The sequence below is a fragment of the Salvelinus fontinalis genome, chromosome 32 (genome assembly GCF_029448725.1).
Source record: "Salvelinus fontinalis isolate EN_2023a chromosome 32, ASM2944872v1, whole genome shotgun sequence".
NCBI classification, from domain to species: domain Eukaryota; kingdom Metazoa; phylum Chordata; class Actinopteri; order Salmoniformes; family Salmonidae; genus Salvelinus; species Salvelinus fontinalis.
In genome coordinates, this window is record NC_074696.1 from 3377441 (window position 1) to 3403661 (window position 26221).

A 26221-nucleotide genomic window follows, 5' to 3' on the forward strand; every position below is an offset into this window, starting at 1 on the left:
AAGGGAAAATGGCAACCTAAATAGGATCCCCAATCAGAGACAACGATACACAACTGCCTCTGATTGGGAACCATATCAGGCCACCATAGACATACAAATCACCTAGACCTACAAAAACCCTAGACATACAAATAACCCTAGACAATACAAAAACTAACGTACCCACCCTAGTCACACCCTGACCTAACCAAAATACAAAGAAAACAGAGATATCTCAGGTCAGGACATGACACTTTGTCTCTCTCTCCTGATTGATGAAGGGATGCACGGGGCTCGTCAGGAAGAGGTGATCGACCACCGGTTGACAGACAGAGAATGGGGGGAGGAATGGAAGCACCTTGACCATGTAAGAAAAGTAATAACATTTTTATTACTATACCAACTGTACCTGTACCTGTACCTGTACCTGTACCTGTACCTGTGCCTGTGCCTGTACCTGTACCTGTACCTGTGCCTGTGCCTGTACCTGTACCTGTACCTGTACCTGTGCCTGTACCTGTACCTGTGCCTGTGCCTGTACCTGTACCTGTACCTGTGCCTGTGCCTGTGCCTGTACCTGTACCTGTACCTGTACCTGTACCTGTGCCTGTGCCTGTACCTGTACCTGTACCTGTACCTGTACCTGTGCCTGTACCTGTACCTGTGCCTGTAAATGTGCCTGTACCTGTATCTGTACCTGTACCTGTACCTGTACCTGTATCTGTGTGTCTTATAGAGTATCTGTTTTACTGAAAACAAAACCAATTATTTGTTTTTATGTATATGTAGATGTGTTTGTATTTGTATTTGTATTTGTAGATGTAGATGTATTTGTAGATGTATTTGTAGATGTATTTGTAGATGTATTTGTAGATGTATTTGTAGATGTAGATGTATTTGTAGATGTATTTGTAGATTTATTTGTAGATGTATTTGTATTTGTAGATGTGTTTGTAGATGTATTTGTATTTGTAGATGTAGATGTATTTGTATTTGTAGATGTGTTTGTAGATGTATTTGTATTTGTAGATGTATTTGTAGATGTGTTTGTAGATGTAGATGTATTTGTAGATGTATTTGTAGATGTGTTTGTAGATGTGTTCATAGATGTATTTGTAGATGTATTTGTATTTGTAGATGTATTTGTAGATGTGTTTGTAGATGTATTTGTAGATGTGTTTGTAGATGTATTTGTAGATGTATTTGTAGATGTATTTGTAGATGTATTTGTAGATGTATTTGTATTTGTAGATGTATTTGTAGATGTGTTTGTAGATGTATTTGTATTTGTAGATGTATTTGTAGATGTATTTGTATTTGTAGATGTATTTGTAGATGTGTTTGTAGATGTATTTGTATTTGTAGATGTGTTAGTAGATGTGTTCATAGATGTATTTGTAGATGTATTTGTAGATGTGTTTGTAGATGTATTTGTATTTGTAGATGTGTTTGTAGATGTAGATGTGTTTGTAGATGTAGATGTGTTTGTAGATGTATTTGTATTTGTAGATGTGTTTGTAGATGTAGATGTAGATGTGTTTGTAGATGTATTTGTAGATGTAGAAGTATATGTAGATGTATTTGTAGATGTGTTTGTAGATGTATTTGCATGTGTGAGTTAAGGAATAACCACTGCACTAATAAGTGTGTTACGAAGCCAATTCATTACTGCAGCAGATAAAACCCCAGAACTGCATACCCCACCATCAGACAGGAGGCTGGACTAACTACAGGTCACAGTGCAGGGTGAGAACTACATATCCCAGCATCAGGCAGGAGGCGGGACTAACTACAGGTCACAGTGCAGGGTGAGAACTACATACCCCAGCATCAGGCAGGAGGCTGGACTAACTACAGGCCACAGTGCAGGGGGAGAACTACATACCCCAGCATCAGGCAGGAGGCTGGACTAACTACAGGTCACAGTGCAGGGGGAGAACTACATACCCCAGCATCAGGCAGGAGGCTGGACTAACTACAGGCCACAGTGCAGGGGGAGAACTACATACCCCAGCATCAGGCAGGAGGCTGGACTAACTACAGGTCACAGTGCAGGGTGAGAACTACATACCCCAGCATCAGGCAGGAGGACGATCTACAGATAGTTATAAATATAGAACATATTGTCTGTGGTGCTGGTTATAAATACAGAACATATTGTCTGTGGTGCTGGTTATAAATACAGAACATATTGTCTGTGGTGCTGGTTATAAATACAGAACATATTGTCTGTGGTGCTGGTTATAAATACAGAGCATGTTGTCTGTGGTGCTGGTTATAAATACAGAACATATTGTCTGTGGTGCTGGTTATAAATACAGAGCATGTTGTCTGTAGTGCTGGATATAGATTTAGAACATATTGTCTCTGGTGTCTATGGTGCTTCACTCAGCGCCTTCCCCCTCCTCAGCTGCTGAACTGCATCATGGACATGGTGGAGAAGACGAGGCGTTCTCTCACCGTGCTGCGGCGCTGCCAGGAGGCCGACAGGGAGGAGCTAAACTACTGGATCAGACGATACAGCGACGCGGAGGACCTGAAGAAAGGAGCCGGCAGGACCCAGAGCAGACAGCAGAGTCCTACAGGACAGGACACCTACACTACAGGTAGAACTATCTACATTATAGTATAGTACCAGTTATCAGAATGGACCCAGCAGGACCCAGAGCAGACAGCAGAGTCCTACAGGACAGGACACCTACACTACAGGTATAACTATCTACATTATAGTATAGTACCAGTTATCAGAATGGACCCGGCAGGACCCAGAGCAGATAGTCCTACAGGACAGGACACCTACACTACAGGTAGAACTATCTACATTATAGTATAGTACCAGTTATCAGAATGGACCCAGCAGGACCCAGAGCAGACAGCAGAGTCCTACAGGACAGGACACCTACACTACAGGTAGAACTATCTACATTATTGTATAGTACCAGTTATCAGAATGGACCCAGCAGGACCCAGAGCAGACAGCAGAGTCCTACAGGACAGGACACCTACACTACAGGTAGAACTATCTACATTATAGTATAGTACCAGTTATCAGAATGGACCCAGCAGGACCCAGAGCAGACAGCAGAGTCCTACAGGACAGGACACCTACACTACAGGTAGAACTATCTACATTATAGTATAGTACCAGTTATCAGAATGGACCCAGCAGGACCCAGAACAGACAGCAGAGACCTACAGGACAGGACACCTACACTACAGGTAGAACTATCTACATTATTGTATAGTACCAGTTATCAGAATGGACCCAGCAGGACCCAGAGCAGATAGTCCTACAGGACAGGACACCTACACTACAGGTAGAACTATCTACAGTATAGTATAGTACCAGTTATTAGAATGGACCCAGCAGGACCCAGAACAGACAGCAGAGACCTACAGGACAGGACACCTACACTACAGGTAGAACTATCTACATTATAGTATAGTACCAGTTATTAGAATGGACCCAGCAGGACCCAGAGCAGATAGTCCTACAGGACAGGACACCTACACTACAGGTAGAACTATCTACATTATAGTATAGTACCAGTTATTAGAATGGACCCAGCAGGACCCAGAACAGACAGCAGAGACCTACAGGACAGGACACCTACACTACAGGTAGAACTATCTACATTATAGTATAGTACCAGTTATTAGAATGGACCCAGCAGGACCCAGAACAGACAGCAGAGACCTACAGGACAGGACACCTACACTACAGGTAGAACTATCTACATTATAGTATAGTACCAGTTATTAGAATGGACCCAGCAGGACCCAGAGCAGATAGTCCTACAGGACAGGACACCTACACTACAGGTAGAACTATCTACATTATAGTATAGTACCAGTTATCAGAATGGACCCGGCAGGACCCAGAGCAGATAGTCCTACAGGACAGGACACCTACACTACAGGTAGAACTATCTACATTATTGTATAGTACCAGTTATCAGAATGGACCCGGCAGGACACAGAACAGACAGCAGAGACCTACAGGACAGGACACCTACACTACAGGTAGAACTATCTACATTATAGTATAGTACCAGTTATCAGAATGGACCCGGCAGGACCCAGAGCAGATAGTCCTACAGGACAGGACACCTACACTACAGGTAGAACTATCTACATTATAGTATAGTACCAGTTATCAGAATGGACCCGGCAGGACCCAGAGCAGATAGTCCTACAGGACAGGACACCTACACTACAGGTAGAACTATCTACATTATTGTATAGTACCAGTTATCAGAATGGACCCGGCAGGACCCAGAGCAGATAGTCCTACAGGACAGGACACCTACACTACAGGTAGAACTATCTACATTATTGTATAGTACCAGTTATCAGAATGGACCCGGCAGGACCCAGAACAGACAGCAGAGACCTACAGGACAGGACACCTACACTACAGGTAGAACTATCTACATTATAGTATAGTACCAGTTATCAGAATGGACCCGGCAGGACCCAGAGCAGACAGCAGAGTCCTACAGGACAGGACACCTACACTACAGGTAGAACTATCTACATTATTGTATAGTACCAGTTATCAGAATGGACCCGGCAGGACCCAGAACAGACAGCAGAGACCTACAGGACAGGACACCTACACTACAGGTAGAACTATCTACATTATAGTATAGTACCAGTTATCAGAATGGACCCAGCAGGACCCAGAGCAGATAGTCCTACAGGACAGGACACCTACACTACAGGTAGAACTATCTACATTATAGTATAGTACCAGTTATCAGAATGGACCCGGCAGGACCCAGAGCAGATAGTCCTACAGGACAGGACACCTACACTACAGGTAGAACTATCTACATTATAGTATAGTACCAGTTATCAGAATGGACCCAGCAGGACCCAGAACAGATAGTCCTACAGGACAGGACACCTACACTACAGGTAGAACTATCTACATTATAGTATAGTACCAGTTATCAGAATGGACCCAGCAGGACCCAGAACAGATAGTCCTACAGGACAGGACACCTACACTACAGGTAGAACTATCTACATTATTGTATAGTACCAGTTATCAGAATGGACCCGGCAGGACCCAGAACAGACAGCAGAGACCTACAGGACAGGACACCTACACTACAGGTAGAACTATCTACATTATAGTATAGTACCAGTTATCAGAATGGACCCGGCAGGACCCAGAGCAGATAGTCCTACAGGACAGGACACCTACACTACAGGTAGAACTATCTACATTATAGTATAGTACCAGTTATCAGAATGGACCCAGCAGGACCCAGAACAGATAGTCCTACAGGACAGGACACCTACACTACAGGTAGAACTATCTACATTATAGTATAGTACCAGTTATCAGAATGGACCCAGCAGGACCCAGAACAGATAGTCCTACAGGACAGGACACCTACACTACAGGTAGAACTATCTACATTATTGTATAGTACCAGTTATCAGAATGGACCCAGCAGGACCCAGAACAGATAGTCCTACAGGACAGGACACCTACACTACAGGTAGAACTATCTACATTATTGTATAGTACCAGTTATCAGAATGGACCCGGCAGGACCCAGAACAGATAGTCCTACAGGACAGGATAACCTCAATAACCCTCCTCCATTACCTGTTACTGCTGTGTGTTTTGTCACTGTCTAGTTGACTGGGCTGTCTGTCTACTAGTTGACTGGGCTGTCTGTCTACTAGTTGACTGGGATGTCTGTCTACTAGTTGACTGGGCTGTGTGTCTGTCTACTAGTTGACTGGGATGTCTGTCTACTAGTTGACTGGGCTTTGTGTCTGTCTACTAGTTGACTGGGCTGTCTGTCTGTCTACTAGTTGACTGGGCTTTGTGTCTGTCTACTAGTTGACTGGGCTGTGTGTCTGTCTACTAGTTGACTGGGCTTTGTGTCTGTCTACTAGTTGACTGGGCTGTGTGTCTGTCTACTAGTTGACTGGGCTGTCTGTCTGTCTGCTAGTTGACTGGGCTGTGTGTCTGTCTACTAGTTGACTGGGCTTTGTGTCTGTCTACTAGTTGACTGGGTTGTGTGTCTGTCTATTAGTTGACTGGGCTGTCTGTCTGTCTGCTAGTTGACTGGGCTGTGTGTCTGTCTACTAGTTGACTGGGCTGTGTGTCTACTAGTTGACTGGGCTGTGTGTCTGTCTACTAGTTGACTGGGCTTTGTGTCTGTCTACTAGTTGACTGGGCTGTGTGTCTGTCTACTAGTTGACTGGGCTTTGTGTCTGTCTACTAGTTGACTGGGCTTTGTGTCTGTCTACTAGTTGACTGGGCTGTGTGTCTGTCTACTAGTTGACTGGGCTGTGTGTCAACTAGTTGACTGGGCTGTCTGTCTTCCAGAGATTCACCAGGAGATTCTCAACAGACCAGTGACGACCGGATACGTACCTGAAGAGATATGGAAGAAAGCCGGTGAGCCTCCCTCCCTCCCTCCCTCCCTCCCTCCCTCCCTCCCTCTGTCTTTCCCTATCTCCCTCCATCAGTATTTGCCCCTTTCTGATTTTCTCTATTTTTTGCATATTTTGACTCCAACCAAACACTTCCTGTAGTTGTTGATCAGTCTCTCACATCAATGTGGAGGAATTTTGGCCCGTTCTTCCCGTTCTTCCATGCAGCGACATTTGCGTTTGGTTGGAGTCATTGCAGATAAAGGTGGAACAACCAGTCATTGAGTGTAAAGGGGGCAATTTGTTTTTTCACACAGGGGCACTGTATGTAAGTATGTAATTGTTGTGTTATTTGTTCACTCAGGATCCCTTTATCTAAAATGTGGTTTTGGTTGAGGATCTGATTTAATTCAGTATCAAAAATTTGCAAAAGTAGAGAAATTTAGAAAGGGGGCAAATCCTTTTTCACAGCCCTGTGATTCCTGTAGAAGATTTTATACAACGGAGGACTGGCAACCAACACATCTGTTGTAGCGAAGTTAAGCGTTTACAGTCGGTGATAAACATTCAGACACCAGACACACACACGCCATGCACAATGTCCTCCTCCTCTCCTCCTCCTCTGCACCTCCCCCCCTCCTCCTCTCTCCTCTTCCCCTCCTCCTCCTCCTCTCCTCCTCCTCTGCACCTCCTCCCCTCCTCCTCTCTCCTTCTCCCCTCCTACTCCTCCTCCTCTCCCCCTCCCCCTCCTCTCTCCTCCTCCTCATATCCCCCTCCTCCTCCTCTCCTCCTCCTCTTCCTCCTCCTCCTCCTCCTCTGCTGTGCTGTCGGGAGCACAATAGAAATGCATAATTTAAATATAAATTGCCTGATTTGCATACAGAATTAGTGAAGTTACAGCCTTGATGTAGGCAAACAAAAACAAAAAAGTCGCCGTCTCGCTTCTGACGTTAAATTTACCACCCACATGTTTAAAGGTTAGAGAACGTGCCAACGCCAAATGAGCTGAAAGTGTCTCTTTTACATTTGGATTTAAATTAAAATAAATATACAAGGGATGACCTGATAAATGACCTCATATGGAATACAGTGAAAAGCCAAAACGAAAGGATCTTGTCAACTACTCATCTTTATCAAACGCAGAAATCATCAGTGTAATTTATTTTTCCAATCATGTGCTGTAATCCCAGACATCACGCATCTTCTCTCTAGTGGATCAAACCAATTAAACATCACAGAATTACTTCCTTTTTTTTTTTTTAAAGAGTATAGTAATTAGTCTTCCATATGGAAAGTAATTAGACAATAATAAGCCGACAGTGAAATTAGCTCACTGCTGATCATTGTCATTATGAAAGTCTGCTTTATAAAGCCTGATCACACAAAATAAGATAACTGATGAGAAATACAAGGTAAGGTCTGCTAGGATACTCAGATGATATATTGTATTGTTTACTTGATGAAAAAGGATCTCCACTCTTTAGGAGTAACTTATACTGAACATAAATATAAAACGCACCATGTCAAGTGTTGGTCCCATGTTTCATGAGATGAAATAAAAGATCCCAGAAATGTTCCATGTTCACAAGAAGCTGATTTCTCTAAATGTTGTGCACAAATTCAGTAACATCCCTGTTAGTGAGCATTTATCCTTTGCCAAGACAATCCATCCACTTGACAGGTGTGGCAAGAGGCTGATCAAGAGGCTGATTAAACAGCAGGATCATTACACAGGTGCAACTTGTGCTGGGGACAATAAAAGGCCACTCTAAAAATGTGGAGTTTTGTCACACATCACAATGCCACAGATTTCTGAAGTTCTGAGGGAGTGTGCAATTGGCATGCTGACTGCAGGAATGTCCACCAGAGCTGTTGCCAGTTAATTGAATGTACATTTCTCTACCATAAGCCACCTGCAACGTCGTTTTAGAGAATTTGGCAGTACATCCAACCGGTCTCACAACCGCAGACCATGTGTAACCACGCCAGTCCAGGACCTCCACATCCGGCTTCTTCACCTGCGGGATGGTCTGAGACCAGCCACCTGGACAGCTGATGAAACTGTGGGTTTGCACAACCGAGTAATTTCTGCACAAACTGTCAGAAACCGTCTCAGGGATGCTCACCTGCGTGCTCGTCGTCCTCACCAGGGTCTTGACCTGACTGCAGTTTGGCGTCGTAACCGACTTCAGTGGACAAATGCTCACCTTTGATGGCCACTGGCACACCGTAGAAGTGTGTTCTTCACAGATGAATCCGGGGTTCAACTGAACTAGGCAGATGGCAGGCAGGTTGTATGACGTGGTGTGGGCGAGCGGTTTGCTGATGTCAACCAGGGTTGAACGGCGGGAACCCAGTTACCGAGATTTACTGAGATATACCACCCAAAACCACCACCTTATCCTGGATAAATAACTGAGATATATTTTAATTCAGACCCATAACCATTCAGATGGTGGTAGACTATAGCAGTTATTAATTCAGACCCATAACCATTCAGATGGTGGTAGACTATAGCAGTTATTAATTCAGACCCATAACCATTCAGATGGTGGTAGACTATAACAGTTATTAATTCAGACCCATAACCATTCAGATGGTGGTAGACTATAGTAGTTATTAATTCAGACCCATTCAGATGGTGGTAGACTATAGCAGTTATTAATTCAGACCCATTCAGATGGTGGTAGACTATAGCAGTTATTAATTCAGACTCATTCAGATGGTGGTAGACTATAGCAGTTATTAATTCAGACCCATAACCATTCAGATGGTGGTAGACTATAGCAGTTATTAATTCAGACCCATAACCATTCAGATGGTGGTAGACTATAGCAGTTATTAATTCAGACCCATTCAGATGGTGGTAGACTATAGCAGTTATTAATTCAGACCCATTCAGATGGTGGTAGACTATAGCAGTTATTAATTCAGACCCATAACCATTCAGATGGTGGTAGACTATAACAGTTATTAATTCAGACCCATTCAGATGGTGGTAGACTATAGCAGTTATTAATTCAGACCCATTCAGATGGTGGTAGACTATAGCAGTTATTAATTCAGACCCATAACCATTCAGATGGTGGTAGACTATAGCAGTTATTAATTCAGACCCATTCAGATGGTGGTAGACTATAACAGTTATTAATTCAGACCCATAACCATTCAGATGGTGGTAGACTATAGCAGTTATTAATTCAGACCCATAACCATTCAGATGGTGGTAGACTATAGCAGTTATTAATTCAGACCCATAACCATTCAGATATTGGTAGACTATAACAGTTATTAATTCAGACCCATTCAGATGGTGGTAGACTATAGCAGTTATTAATTCAGACCCATAACCATTCAGATGGTGGTAGACTATAGCAGTTATTTATTCAGACCCATAACCATTCAGATGGTGGTAGACTATAGCAGTTATTAATTCAGACCCATAACCATTCAGATGGTGGTAGACTATAACAGTTATTAATTCAGACCCATAACCATTCAGATGGTGGTAGACTATAACAGTTATTAATTCAGACCCATAACCATTCAGATGGTGGTAGACTATAGCAGTTATTAATTCAGACCCATTCAGATGGTGGTAGACTATAGCAGTTATTAATTCAGACCCATTCAGATGGTGGTAGACTATAGCAGTTATTAATTCAGACCCATTCAGATGGTGGTAGACTATAGCAGTTATTAATTCAGACCCATTCAGATGGTGGTAGACTATAACAGTTATTAATTCAGACCCATAACCATTCAGATGGTGGTAGACTATAGCAGTTATTAATTCAGACCCATTCAGATGGTGGTAGACTATAACAGTTATTAATTCAGACCCATAACCATTCAGATGGTGGTAGACTATAACAGTTATTAATTCAGACCCATTCAAATGGTGGTAGACTATAGCAGTTATTAATTCAGACCCATTCAGATGGTGGTAGACTATAGCAGTAATTAATTCAGACCCATTCAGATGGTGGTAGACTATAACAGTTATTAATTCAGACCCATAACCATTCAGATGGTGGTAGACTATAACAGTTATTAATTCAGACCCATTCAGATGGTGGTAGACTATAACAGTTATTAATTCAGACCCATAACCATTCAGATGGTGGTAGACTATAGCAGTTATTAATTCAGACCCATAACCATTCAGATGGTGGTAGACTATAGCAGTTATTAATTCAGACCCATACCCATTCAGATGGTGGTAGACTATAGCAGTTATTAATTCAGACCCATTCAGATGGTGGTAGACTATAGCAGTTATTAATTCAGACCCATAACCATTCAGATGGTGGTAGACTATAGCAGTTATTAATTCAGACCCATAACCATTCAGATGGTGGTAGACTATAGCAGTTATTAATTCAGACCCATTCAGATGGTGGTAGACTATAACAGTTATTAATTCAGACCCATAACCATTCAGATGGTGGTAGACTATAGCAGTTATTAATTCAGACCCATTCAGATGGTGGTAGACTATAGCAGTTATTAATTCAGACCCATTCAGATGGTGGTAGACTATAACAGTTATTAATTCAGACCCATTCAGATGGTGGTAGGCTATAGCAGTTATTAATTCAGACCCATAACCATTCAGATGGTGGTAGACTATAACAGTTATTAATTCAGACCCATTCAGATGGTGGTAGACTATAGCAGTTATTAATTCAGACCCATTCAGATGGTGGTAGACTATAGCAGTTATTAATTCAGACCCATAACCATTCAGATGGTGGTAGACTATAGCAGTTATTAATTCAGACCCATTCAGATGGTGGTAGACTATAGCAGTTATTAATTCAGACCCATTCAGATGGTGGTAGACTATAGCAGTTATTAATTCAGACCCATAACCATTCAGATGGTGGTAGACTATAGCAGTTATTAATTCAGACCCATTCAGATTATTAATTAATCCAATCTTCACGAAGAGAAGTGAAAGCTTCTGCATCTTTTTTTATTAATTTATTTAACCTTTATTTAACCAGGTAGGCCAGTTGAGCCTATTTAACCAGGTAGGCCAGTTGAGCCTATTTAACCAGGTAGGCCAGTTAAGAACAAGTTCTCATTTACAATTGCGACCTGGCCAAGATAAAGCAAAGCAGTTCGACACAAACAACAACACAGAGTTACACATGGAGTAAAACAAACATACAATCAATAATACTGTAGAAAAATAAGTCTATAAACAATGTGAGCAAGTGAGGTGAGATAAGGGAGGTAAAGGCAAAAAAGGCCATGGTGGCGAAGTAAATACAATATAGCAAGTAAAACACTGGAATGGTTAATTTGCAGTGGATGAATGTACAAAGTAGAAATAGAAATAATGGGGTGCAAAGGAGCAAAATAAATAAATAAATAAATACAGTAGGGGAAGAGGTAGTTGTTTGGGCTAAATTATAGATGGGCTATGTACAGGTGCAGTAATCTGTGAGCTGCTCTGATAGCTGGTGCTTAAAGCTAGTGAGGGAGATAAGTGTTTCCAGTTTCAGAGATTTTTGTAGTTCGTTCCAGTCACTGGCAGCAGAGAACTGGAAGGAGAGGCGGCCAAAGGAAGAATTGGTTTTGGGGGTGACCAGAGAGATATACCTGCTGGAGCGCATGCTACAGGTGGGTGGTGCTATGGTGACCAGCGAGCTGAGATAAGGGGGGACTTTACCTAGCAGGGTCTTGTAGATGACCTGGAGCCAGTGGGTTTGGCGACGAGTATGAAGCGAGGGCCAGCCAACGAGAGCGTACAGGTCGCAGTGGTGGGTGGTACATGGGGCCTTGGTGACAAAACGGATGGCACTGTGATAGACTGCATCCAATCTGGTGAGTAGAGTGTTGGAGGCTATTTTGTAAATGACATCGCCGAAGTCGAGGATCGGCAGGATGGTCAGTTTTACGAGGGTAAGTTTGGCATCATGAGTGAAGGAGGCTTTGTTGCGAAATAGGAAGCCGATTCTAGATTTATCTTTGGATTGGAGATGTTTGATGTGAGTCTGGAAGGAGAGTTTATAGTCTAACCAGAAACTTAGGTATTTGTAGTTGTCCACATATTCTAAGTCAGAACCGTCCATAGTAGTGATGCTGGACGGGCGGGCAGGTGCAGGCAGCGATCGGTTGAATAGCATGCATTTAGTTTTACTTGTATTTAAGAGCAGTTGGAGGCCACGGAAGGAGAGTTGTATGGCATTGAAGCTCGTCTGGAGGTTAGTTAACACAATGTCTAAAGAAGGGCCAGAAGTATACAGAATGGTGTTGTCTGCGTAGAGGTGGATCAGAGAGTTTTACCAGCAGCAAGAGCGACATCATTGATGTATACAGAGAAGAGAGTCGGCCCAAGAATTGAACCCTGTTGCACCCCCATAGAGACTGCCAGAGGCCCGGACAAGAGGCCCTCCGATTTGACACACTGAACTCTATCAGAGAAGTAGTTGGTGAACCAGGCGAGGCAATCATTTGAGAAACCAAGGCTATCGAGTCTGCCGATGAGGATGTGGTGATTGACAGAGTCGAAACCCTTGCCAGGTCAATGAATACGGCTGCACAGTATTGTTTCTTATCGATGGCGGTTAAGATATCGTTTAGGACCTTGAGCGTGGCTGAGGTGCATCCATGACCAGCTCTGAAATCAGATTGCATAGCGGAGAAGGTATGGTGGGATTCGAAATGGTCGGTAATCTGTTTGTTGACTTGGCCTTCGAAGACCTTAGAAAGGCAGGGTAGGATAGATATAGGTCTGTAGCAGTTTGGGTCAAGAGTGTCCCCCCCTTTGAAGAGGGGGATGAACGTAGCTGCTTTCCAATCTTTGGGATGACATGAAAGAGAGGAACAGGCTAGTAATAGGGGTGGCAACAATTTGCAAAAATTTCGGCAGATAGTTTTAGAAAGAAAGGGTCCAGATTGCAGCTGGGAGGAGGTGTTCTTATTCTCCCTGGGCTTTTTCAGTGTCCCAGAACTTTTTTGAGTTTGTGTTGCAGCAAGCAAATTTCTGCTTGAAAAAGCTAGCCTTGGCTTTTCTAACTGCCTGTGTATATTGGTTTCTAACTTCCCTGAAAAGTTACATATCACGGGGGCTGTTCGATGCTAATGCAGAACGCCATAGGATGTTTTTCTGTTGGTTAAGGGCAGTCAGGTCAGGAGAGAACCAAGGGCTATATCTGTTCCTGGTTCTAAATTTCTTGAATGGGGCATGCTTATTTAAGATGGTGAGGAAGGCATTTAAAAAAAATAACCAGGCATCCTCTAATGACGGGATGAGGTCAATATCCTTCCAGGATACCCGGGCCAGGTCGATTAGAAAGGCCTGCTCGCTGAAGTGTTTCAGGGAGCGTTTGACAGTGATGATTGGAGGTCGTTTGACCGCTGACCCATTACGGATGCAGAAAATGAGGCAGTGATCGCTGAGATCTTGGTTGAAAACAGCAGAGGTGTATTTAGATTGCAAATTGTTTAGGATGATATTTTTTATTAAATTTTATTCATTTTTTATTTAACTTTTATTTAACCAGGGAGGGCTCATTGAGATTTAAAATCTCTTTTTCAAGAGCGTCCTGGCCAAGATAGGCAGCACCAAGTCATTACAAAAATTACAGACAGACTACATGAAAAACTACAAGTAATCTAGTAAAAACCATAGAATTCACAAGAGTATAACAAAATCAAAAACAGCAAATTAAAAACATTGACAGGTCAGGGAATCAGTCTCAAAATCCTTCATCTGTGATTTAAAAACACCAATCGGGACAAGTTTTTCCAGTTTAAAAGTATTTTGTAAGGTGTTCCAAGACGATGGCGCAGAGTACATAAAAGACCTTTTACCAAATTCAGTTCGGACATTTGGAACAGTTAGCAGGATAAAGTCCAGCGAATGAAGAGAGTACCCACCACATTTCTGAACAATAAAAATGCCCAAATAAAAAGGTAGTAAATCCAAAATGGTTTGTAAATAAAAGTATACCAGTGACTGAGCCTACGAGTGACTAGAGAAGGCCAGCCAACCCTGGTATACAACGTGCAGTGGTGCGTAAGGGTTTTGCAGTTTAAAATAAATCTCAAAGTGCGATGGTTAAGGGTGTCAATTGATCTCAAACACTGAGCGGAAGCATTCATATATAAAATATCCCCATAGTCTAGTAAAGGCATACATGTAGCTGATACTAGCCTCCTTCTGGCTTCAAAGGAAAAACAGGCCTTATTCCTAAAATAAAAACCCAATTTCAGCTTACATTTTTTTGTAAGTTGTTGAATATGCAATTTGAAAGAGAGGCCGTCATCAATTAAAATTCCAAGATATTTATATGAGGTTACAACCTCAATCTCCTTGCCCTGACAGGTAGTAATAGGTGAAAGGTTCAGAGGTCTATTTCTTGCATTAGAAAACACCATTAGTTTAGTTTTGTCAGTATTGAGGATAAGCTTCAATTGACACAAGGTATGTTTAACAGTATAAAAAGCAGTTTGCAAGTTCTGGAAAGCTTTTGTAAGAGACGAGGCACAACAGTAAATAACAGTATCATCAGCATTAAAAATTAAGTTGTGCATTTTGGACATTTTTGTCTAAATCATTTATATAAATAGTGAATAAGAGAGGACCAAGTACAGAGCCTTGGGGCACACCATTAAGGACAGACAATTTAACAAGCATAAGCCCATCAAATTGAGTGCACTGAGTTCTATCAGACAGATAGTTAGCAAACCATGCAACTGCATTCTCCGAAAGATCTACACTCAACAATCTCTGCCTTGGTATAGCATGATCAACTGTATCAAAAGCCTTAGAGAGATCAATAAAAAGTGAGACACAGTGCTGTTTTTTGTCAAGGGCTTCAGTGATATCATTTAAAACCTTCATGGCTGCTGTAATTGTGCTATGCTTCTCCCCGAAGCCCGATTGGTACATTGATAAAATAGAGTTAGTAAATAAAAACAAAAAAACTATAAAAACTATTTTAGCTGTTCACTTACAAGGGTTTCAAGTATTTTCACCAGGGGTGACAGCTTTGAGATTGGCCTATAATTATTTAAAAGAGTTGGATCTCCCCCTTTTAAAAGTGGTAGGACAAATGCTGATTTCCAGATCTTTGGAATTTCATTACATTCCAGAGTTAGATTGAACAGATATGTAAGTGGTTCAGCTATGAAATCAGCTGAGGGTAGCTGTGATATCTATGAGGGAGCCCATGTTTACGGCTTTGGGGTGGTACCTGGTAGGTTCATTGATAATTTGTGTGAGATTGAGGGCATCAAGCTTAGATTGTAGGATAGCTGGGGTGTTAAGCATGTCCCAGCAGCACGAGCTCTGAGGATAGATAATCAGTTCACATATGGTGTCCAGAGCACAGCAGGGGTAGAGGTCTATATCTAATTCTAGTCCTATATTATTCAAGGATGTCATTAGAAAAATGAAGATAAGGACAACGAAACGCGTTTCATTTAACTGTTGAAAGCGAGGAAGGAATGAAGCAACAATAGAGAAAGAAGGAGGAGGTTAACAGGCTATTAACAAATATTATGAAAGGTATATACAGTTTAAATCAGAAGTTAACATACATTTTAGCCAAATACATTTAAACTCAGTTTTTCACAATTCCTGACATTTAATCCCAGTAAAAATTCCCTGTTTTAGGTCAGTTAGGATCACCACTTACTTTAAGAATGTGAAATGTCAAAATAATAGTAGAGAGAATGATTTATTTCAGCTTTTATTTATTTCATCACATTCCCAGTAGGTCAGAAGTTTACATACACTCAATTAGTATTTGGTAACATTGCCTTTACATTGTTTAACTTGGGTCAAACGTTACGGGTAGCCTTCCACAAGCTTCCCACAGTAAGTTGGGTGAATTTTGGCCCATTCCTCCTGACAGAGCTGTTGTAACTGAGTCAGCTTTGTAGGCCTCCTTGCTCGCACACGCTTTTTCAGTTCTGCCCACAAATGTCCTATGGGATTGAGGTCAGAGCTTTGTGATGGCCCCTCCAATACCTTGACTTTGTTGTCCTTAAGCCATTTTGCCACAACTTTGGAAGTATGCTTGGGGTCATTGTCCATTTGGAAGACCCATTTGCAACCAAGCTTTAACTTCCTGAATGATGTCTTGAGATGTTGCTTCAATATATCCACATCATTTTCGTGCCTCATGATGCCATCTATTTTGTGAAGTGCACCAGTCCCTCCTGCAGCAAAGCACCCCCACAACATGATGCTGCCACCCCCGTGCTTCACAGTTGGGATGGTGTTCTTCGGCTTGCAAGCATCCCCCTTTTTCCTCCAAACATAACGATGGTCATTATGGCCAAACAGTTCTATTTTTGTTTCATCAGACCAGAGGACATTTCTCCAAAAAGTACGATCTTTGTCTCCATGTGCAGTTGCAAACCGTAGTCTGGCTTTTTTATGGTGGTTTTGGAGCAGTGGCTTCTTCTTTGCTGAGCGGCTTTTCAGGTTGTGTCGATATAGGACTCGTTTTACTGTGGATATAGATACTTTTGTACCTGTTTCCTCCAGCATCTTCACAAGGTCCTTTGCTGTTGTTCTGGGATTGATTTGCACTTTTCGCACCAAAGTACGTTCATCTCTAGGAGACAGAACGCATCTCCTTCCTGAGCGGTATGACGGTTGCGTGGACCATGGTGTTTATACTTGTGTACTATTGTTTGTACCGATGAACGTGGTACCTTCAGGCATTTGGAAATTGCTCCCAATGATGAACCAGACTTGTGGAGGTCCACAATTCTTTTTCCTGAAGTCTTGGCTAATTTCTTTTGATTTTCCCATGATGTCAAGCAAAGAGGCATTGAGTTTGAAGGTAGGCCTTGAAATACATCCACAGGTACACCTCCAATTGACTCAAATTATGTCAATTAGCCTATTAGAAGAGGAGGGGGGGTAGGAGGTTAGGGTTAGGGGGTAGTGTTTAGGGGGTTAGGGTTAAGGGGTTAGGGGGTAGGGGGCTGATTGAGTCCTTGATGATATCGGTGAATGTGTTTCAGAAGAGGCTGTGAACGAGGTGAAGCGCCAGGCCATGTCAGAGCTCCAGAAGGCGGTTTCAGAGGCGGAGAGGAAGGCCCATCAGATGATCAGCTCGGAACGGTCCAAGATGGAGCGTACGGTGGCAGAGGCCAAGAGACAGGCAGCGGAGGACGCACTGACTGTCATCAACCAGCAGGAGGACTCCAGCGAGGTAGGACACATTTTATTGATCGACTATGTACTCGAATGTATTATTGATCTATGTTCCAGAATGTATTTATTATAGATGTATTATACCAGAATGTATTTATTATACCAGAATGTATTTATTATAGATGTATTATACCAGAATGTATCTATTATAGATGTATTATACCAGAATGTATTTATGATAGATGTATTATACCAGAAGGTATTTATTATACCAGAATGTATTTATTATACCAGAATGTATTTATTATAGATGTATTATACCAGCATGTATTTATTATAGATGTATTATACCAGAAGGTATTTATTATACCAGAATGTATTTATTATACCAGAATGTATTTATGATAGATGTATTATACCAGAATGTATTTATTATACCAGAATGTATCTATTATAGATGTATTATACCAGAATGTATTTATGATAGATGTATTATACCAGAAGGTATTTATTATACCAGAATGTATTTATTATACCAGAATGTATTTATTATAGATGTATTATACCAGAATGTATTTATTATAGATGTATTATACCAGAAGGTATTTATTATACCAGAATGTATTTATTATAGATGTATTATACCAGAATGTATTTATTATACCAGAATGTATTTATTATAGATGTATTATACCAGAATGTATCTATTATAGATGTATTATACCAGAATCTATTTATTATAGATGTATTATACCAGAATGTATTTATTATAGATGTATTATACCAGAATGTATTTATTATAGATGTATTATACCAGAATGTATTTATTATAGATGTATTATACCAGAATGTATTTATTATAGATGTATTATACCAGAATGTATTTATTATACCAGAATGTATTTATTATAGATGTATTATACCAGAATGTATTTATTATACCAGAATGTATTTATTATAGATGTATTATACCAGAATGTATTTATTATAGATGTATTATACCAGAATTTATTTATTATAGATGTATTATACCACAGTGTATTTAGTATACCAGAATGTATTTATTATAGATGTATTATACCAGAATGTATTCATTATAGATGTATTATACCAGCATTTATTTATTATAGATGTATTATACCAGAATGTATTTATTATACCAGAATGTATTTATTATAGATGTATTATACCAGAATGTATTTATTATAGATGTATTATACCAGAATGTATTTATTATACCAGAATGTATTTATTATAGATGTATTATACCAGAATGTATTTATTATAGATGTATTATAACAGAATGTATTTATTATACCAGAATGTATTTATTATAGATGTATTATACCAGAATGTATTTATTATACCAGAATGTATTTATTATAGATGTATTATACCAGAATGTATTTATTATAGATGTATTATACCAGAATGTATTTATTATACCAGAATGTATTTATTATAGATGTATTATACCAGAATGTATTTATTATAGATGTATTATACCAGAATGTATTTATTATACCAGAATGTATTTATTATAGATGTATTATACCACAGTGTATTTATTATAGATGTATTATACCAGAATGTATTTATTATAGATGTATTATACCAGAATGTATTTATTATAGATCTATTATACCAGAATGTATTTATTATAGATGTATTATACCAGCATTTATTTATTATAGATGTATTATACCACAGTGTATTTATTATACCAGAATGTATTTATTATAGATGTATTATACCAGAATGTATTTATTATACCAGAATGTATTTATTATAGATGTATTATACCACAGTGTATTTATTATACCAGAATTTATTTATTATAGATGTATTATACCACAGTGTATTTATTATACCAGAATGTATTTATTATAGATGTATTATACCAGAATGTATTTATTATACCAGAATGTATTTATTATAGATGTATTATACCAGAATGTATTTATTATACCAGAATGTATTTATTATAGATGTATTATACCAGAATGTATTTATGATAGAAGTATTATACCAGAATGTATTTATTATACCAGAATGTATTTATTATAGATGTATTATACCAGAATGTATTCATTATAGATGTATTATACCAGCATTTATTTATTATAGACGTATTATACCACAGTGTATTTATTATAGATGTATTATACCAGAATGTATTTATTATAGATGTATTATACCAGAATGTATTTATTATACCAGAATGTATTTATTATAGATGTATTATACCAGAATGTATTTATTATACCAGAATGTATTTATTATAGATGTATTATACCAGAATGTATTTATTATAGATGTATTATACCACAGTGTATTTATTATACCAGAATGTATTTATTATAGATGTATTATACCAGAATGTATTTATTATAGATGTATTATACCAGAATGTATTTATTATAGATGTATTATACCAGAATGTATTTATTATAGATGTATTATACCAGAATGTATTTATTATTGATCTGTTATGTACCAGAATGTATTTATTATTGATTTATTAGTCACATTTATGTTTATTTAACCAGTCAGTTAGAAATAAATGTATATTTACATTGATGACCTGGCAGATTGGACACACCTCACTAAGAGGTTCCATTCACACTGTGGCTTATAGATTCCATATAAAGTGTCCAACTCTAGCCTAGTGCTGTGAGCAACATGATGTTCTTTCTATACAGGATTGTAGTTCATCTATCTAATACCACAGTGTAAACAAAGGAGAGATATTGAATGTAGTCTATTCCTCTGTATTCATAATCTCAAGATATTCTCCCTCTAATCGGAGGATTACCCTTCTGAAAGGAGAGGACACATAAATATATAAATATCCTCATGAAAAATCAAGGTGTTTTGAAAATTGCCTGTCTGATCTGATTATCATATTAGTGGTAATATCTTTGGAAGATTTCATATCTCCAAATAAGGGAAGGTTTTACCTTCTGAATGCAGGTGAGGATCTTCTGGAGGTGAGGCTCATTAAACACGAAACAGGATATAGCCTACATCAGTTCCAAGAGGAGACACTAAACAGGATATAGCCTACATCAGTTCCAAGAGGAAACAGGATATAGCCTACATCAGTTCCAAGAGGAAACAGGATATAGCCTACATCAGTTCCAAGAGGAGACACTAAACAGGATATAGCCTACATCAGTTCCAAGAGGAAACAGGATATAGCCTACATCAGTTCCAAGAGGAGACACTAAACAGGACATAGCCTACATCAGTTCCAAGAGGAGACACTAAACAGGATATAGCCTACATTAGTTCCAAGAGGAGACACTAAACAGGACATAGCCTACATCAGTTCCAAGAGGAAACAGGATATAGCCTACATCAGTTCCAAGAGGAAACACTAAACAGGATATAGCCTACATCAGTTCCAAGAGGAAACAGGATATAGCCTACATCAGTTCCAAGAGGAAACAGGATATAGCCTACATCAGTTCCAAGAGGAAACAGGATATAGCCTACATCAGTTCCAAGAGGAGACACTAAACAGGATATAGCCTCATCAGTTCCAAGAGGAAACAGGATATAGCCTACATCAGTTCCAAGAGGAGACACTAAACAGGATATAGCCTACATCAGTTCCAAGAGGAAACACTAAACAGGATATAGCCTACATTAGTTCCAAGAGGAAACAGGATATAGCCTACATCAGTTCCAAGAGGAAACAGGATATAGCCTACATCAGTTCCAAGAGGAAACACTAAACAGGACATAGCCTACATCAGTTCCAAGAGGAGACACTAAACAGGATATAGCCTACATTAGTTCCAAGAGGAAACAGGATATAGCCTACATCAGTTCCAAGAGGAGACACTAAACAGGATATAGCCTACATCAGTTCCAAGAGGAGACACTAAACAGGATATAGCCTACATCAGTTCCAAGAGGAAACAGGATATAGCCTACATCAGTTCCAAGATGAGACACGAAACAGGATATAGCCTACATCAGTTCCAAGAGGAGACACTAAACAGGATATAGCCTACATCAGTTCCAAGAGGAGACACTAAACAGGATATAGCCTACATCAGTTCCAAGAGGAGACACTAAACAGGATATAGCCTACATCAGTTCCAAGAGGAAACAGGATATAGCCTACATCAGTTCCAAGAGGAAACAGGATATAGCCTACATCAGTTCCAAGAGGAGACACTAAACAGGATATAGCCTACATCAGTTCCAAGAGGAAACAGGATATAGCCTACATCAGTTCCAAGAGGAGACACTAAACAGGATATAGCCTACATCAGTTCCAAGAGGAGACAGGATATAGCCTACATCAGTTCCAAGAGGAAACAGGATATAGCCTACATCAGTTCCAAGAGGAAACAGGATATAGCCTACATCAGTTCCAAGAGGGGACACTAAACAGGATATAGCCTACATTAGTTCCAAGAGGAAACAGGATATAGCCTACATTAGTTCCAAGAGGAAACAGGATATAGCCTACATCAGTTCCAAGAGGAGACACTAAACAGGACATAGCCTACATCAGTTCCAAGAGGAAACAGGATATAGCCTACATCAGTTCCAAGAGGAGACACTAAACAGGATATAGCCTACATCAGTTCCAAGAGGAAACAGGATATAGCCTACATCAGTTCCAAGAGGAAACAGGATATAGCCTACATTAGTTCCAAGAGGAAACACTAAACAGGATATAGCCTACATCAGTTCCAAGATGAGACACGAAACAGGATATAGCCTACATCAGTTCCAAGAGGAGACAGGATATAGCCTACATCAGTTCCAAGAGGAGACAGGATATAGCCTACATCAGTTCCAAGAGGAGACACTAAACAGGACATAGCCTACATCAGTTCCAAGAGGAAACACTAAACAGGATATAGCCTACATCAGTTCCAAGAGGAGACACTAAACAGGATATAGCCTACATTAGTTCCAAGAGGAGACACTAAACAGGATATAGCCTACATCAGTTCCAAGAGGAAACAGGATATAGCCTACATCAGTTCCAAGATGAGACACGAAACAGGATATAGCCTACATCAGTTCCAAGAGGAAACAGGATATAGCCTACATCAGTTCCAAGAGGAGACACTAAACAGGATATAGCCTACATCAGTTCCAAGAGGAAACACTAAACAGGATATAGCCTACATCAGTTCCAAGAGGAAACAGGATATAGCCTACATCAGTTCCAAGATGAGACACGAAACAGGATATAGCCTACATCAGTTCCAAGAGGAAACAGGATATAGCCTACATCAGTTCCAAGAGGAAACACTAAACAGGATATAGCCTACATCAGTTCCAAGAGGAAACAGGATATAGCCTACATCAGTTCCAAGAGGAAACAGGATATAGCCTACATCAGTTCCAAGAGGAGACACTAAACAGGATATAGCCTACATCAGTTCCAAGAGGAAACAGGATATAGCCTACATCAGTTCCAAGAGGAAACAGGATATAGCCTACATCAGTTCCAAGAGGAAACAGGATATAGCCTACATCAGTTCCAAGAGGAAACAGGATATAGCCTACATCAGTTCCAAGAGGAAACAGGATATAGCCTACATCAGTTCCAAGAGGAAACAGGATATAGCCTACATCAGTTCCAAGAGGAAACAGGATATAGCCTACATCAGTTCCAAGAGGAGACACTAAACAGGATATAGCCTACATCAGTTCCAAGAGGAAACAGGATATAGCCTACATTAGTTCCAAGAGGAGACACTAAACAGGATATAGCCTACATCAGTTCCAAGAGGAGACGGCCACACAAGAGTCTTTCGCTCTCTCTTCCCCTTTCCCCCAGATCTCTGTGTGTTTGGAAAGGTGGTACCAATTCTGCCGAGGAGGACGATGTGGAGGGACCGCTGACTTACTAATCACTATATGGGAGTCCTAAATGCAGCGTTTAATCAGTTAGCTTGGAAACCAACACTCACCGCTCAGCCCACATCTGACTCTAATTGTGTTCAGCCCTGTTTAGGAGAGATCCTTCCGGAGTACGGCTCAGTAGTTGTTTAGGAGAGATCCTTCCGGAGTACGGCTCAGTAGCTGTTTAGGAGAGATCCTTCCGGAGTACGGCTCAGTAGTTGTTTAGGAGAGATCCTTCCGGAGTACGGCTCAGTAGCTGTTTAGGAGAGATCCTTCCGGAGTACGGCTCAGTAGCTGTTTAGGAGAGATCCTTCCGGAGTACGGCTCAGTAGCTGTTTAGGAGAGATCCTTCCGGAGTACGGCTCAGTAGCTGTTTAGGAGAGATCCTTCCAGAGTACGGCTCAGTAGCTGTTTAGGAGAGATCCTTCCAGAGTACGGCTCAGTAGCTGTTTAGGAGAGATCCTTTCAGAGTACGGCTCAGTAGCTGTTTAGGAGAGATCCTTCCAGAGTACGGCTCAGTAGCTGTTTAGGAGAGAGCCTTCCCGAGTACGGCTCAGTAGCTGTTTAGGAGAGAGCCTTCCCGAGTACGGCTCAGTAGCTGTTTAGAAGAGATCCTTCCAGAGTACGGCTCAGTAGCTGTTTAGGAGAGATCCTTCCAGAGTACGGCTCAGTAGCTGTTTAGGAGAGATCCTTCCAGAGTACGGCTCAGTAGCTGTTTAGGAGAGATCCTTCCAGAGTACGGCTCAGTAGCTGTTTAGGAGAGATCCTTCCAGAGTACGGCTCAGTAGCTGTTTAGGAGAGATCCTTCCAGAGTACGGCTCAGTAGCTGTTTAGCTCTTTGGTGTCCTTAAGTCTGTTTGGATTAAACTATCTGACCTGTCACAAATGTGTCCTTATGTTTCACTCTGTGGGATGTGGTGGTGGTGTACAATAGTTCTGTTGTCGGTTACTTTCTGTTTCTCTTTGTTTTCCTATGTTTTCTTCATACACATTCATTTAAGACTCATTTGCCCACTGTGAAATCCTGTGAAGGGCAACATGTTCTTTTTTGTCCAACACTGATAAATCAGTGTTCTTATTAAAAGGTCTTTAAATAATGTTTTCCTGTTACAAAGCACACAAAGTATTACAATTATTCAAATCCCAAATCGTTCTAATTTTTTTCTCTCTCTCTCTCTCTCTCTCTCTCCCTCTCTCTCTCTCTCTCTCTCTCTCTCTCTCTCTCTCTCTCTCTCTCTCTCTCTCTCTCTATCTCTCTCTCTCTCTCTCTCTCTCTCTCTCTCTCTCTCTCTCTCTCTCTCTCTCTCTCTCTCTCTCTGTATAGAGTTGTTGGAACTGTGGGCGGAAGGCGAGCGAGACCTGCAGTGGCTGCAACACAGCGCGCTACTGCGGCTCCTTCTGCCAGCACAAGGACTGGGAGAAACACCACCACATGTGTGGCCAGACCCTCCAGGCATCCAAAGCAGCCCAGCAACAGGGTCAGGGTACAGAGACCTGCGTTCCCATCAGCTCCTCCACTACGCCCTCTAGTGGAGGAGGCAGCCCAGCCGGAACTCCGCCCATCGCCACACCCCGCTCCGGCACCCCAGGAACCCCATCTACGCTGGAAACCACGCCACACTAAACCGGGGAGCCACCCGGGGAGCCGTGGGAAACTCCCAGTAGCACAACATGACTGGCTCACTTGATGCTAAATGCTAAAGGCGCTAACGCTACAACGAGAGATGTAGATTTATCTTGGATTAGTGGAGGTTCCACACAACACAGGAGGTTTATACATGTAGATCAGTCACATTGACTTGCCATGATTAACAAAGAACACACAAAAAAAGGTTATTTGTTTTAATTATTATTGTTATTGTTATTGTTACCAATGCCCTTATTGTTATTATTGTTATTAGCGTCCGTTTGTTGTTGTTGTTGTTTATTGCTATTCTTTCATTCCTTTTTTTCATGTAAATATGAAGATAGAAAGTGAGTGGATAACAGCAGTGACACTCCGCACAAATACATCTGACAACCCCTTGTGTTGAGTTGTGTTTTATAAATGTTGTTTTCCTCTATTACCTGGGATATATGATAGAAAAAGCAGTTGACCTCATTAAGACACAACATACCAATGGAATATTACCACAACACAAACACTGTGGAAAAAGCTGAAGCCAACTCTCTTGCTGACAGACAGACAGACAGACAGACAGACAGACAGACAGACAGACAGACAGACAGACAGACAGACAGACAGACAGACAGACAGACAGTATCCGTGGGTTAATAAAGCAGCAAGGTGCAGATGTGGATCAGACTGTAAAGGAACCACAGCTGTTCCTCTTGACTAGTATTAATATCCAGGTCAGTGGACTGACTAACACAAAGATGTCTCCCTCCCTGAGGGATGGAGGGATGGAAAAGCAAGGAACCAATAGAATAACCAAAAGAACAAATAACCAACCCTGGATACCAAGATATAACTAATACCTGACCCGTGGATACTAAGATATAATTAATAGCTGACCCCTGGATACCATGATATAACTAATACCTGACCCCTGGATACCATGATATAACTAATACCTGACCCCTGGATACCATGATATAACTAATACCTGACCCCTGGATACCATGATATAACTAATACCTGACCCCTGGATACCAAGATATAACATGATATAACTAATACCTGACCCCTGGATACCATGATATAACTAATACCTGACCCCTGGATACCATGATATAACTAATACCTGACCCCTGGATACCAAGATATAACTAATACCTGACCCCTGGATACCATGATATAACTAATACCTGACCCCTGGATAACATGAT

At 40.7% G+C, this 26221-nt stretch overlaps 1 protein-coding gene across 1 annotated transcript in view; it reads left to right on the forward strand.

Moving 5' to 3' along the window:
* runx1t1 (RUNX1 partner transcriptional co-repressor 1) overlaps nt 1-25419 on the forward strand; it is a 215147-nt gene extending 189728 nt beyond the window's left edge. The window contains exons 7-11 of the mRNA XM_055893226.1: nt 261-346; nt 2390-2585; nt 6335-6406; nt 17380-17570; nt 24717-25419. Coding sequence (XP_055749201.1) covers nt 261-346; nt 2390-2585; nt 6335-6406; nt 17380-17570; nt 24717-25016 — 845 coding nt within the window. The 3' untranslated portion in view covers nt 25017-25419. The remainder of the gene's footprint in view (nt 1-260; nt 347-2389; nt 2586-6334; nt 6407-17379; nt 17571-24716) is intronic.
* Nucleotides 25420-26221: the final 802 nt, after the last annotated feature.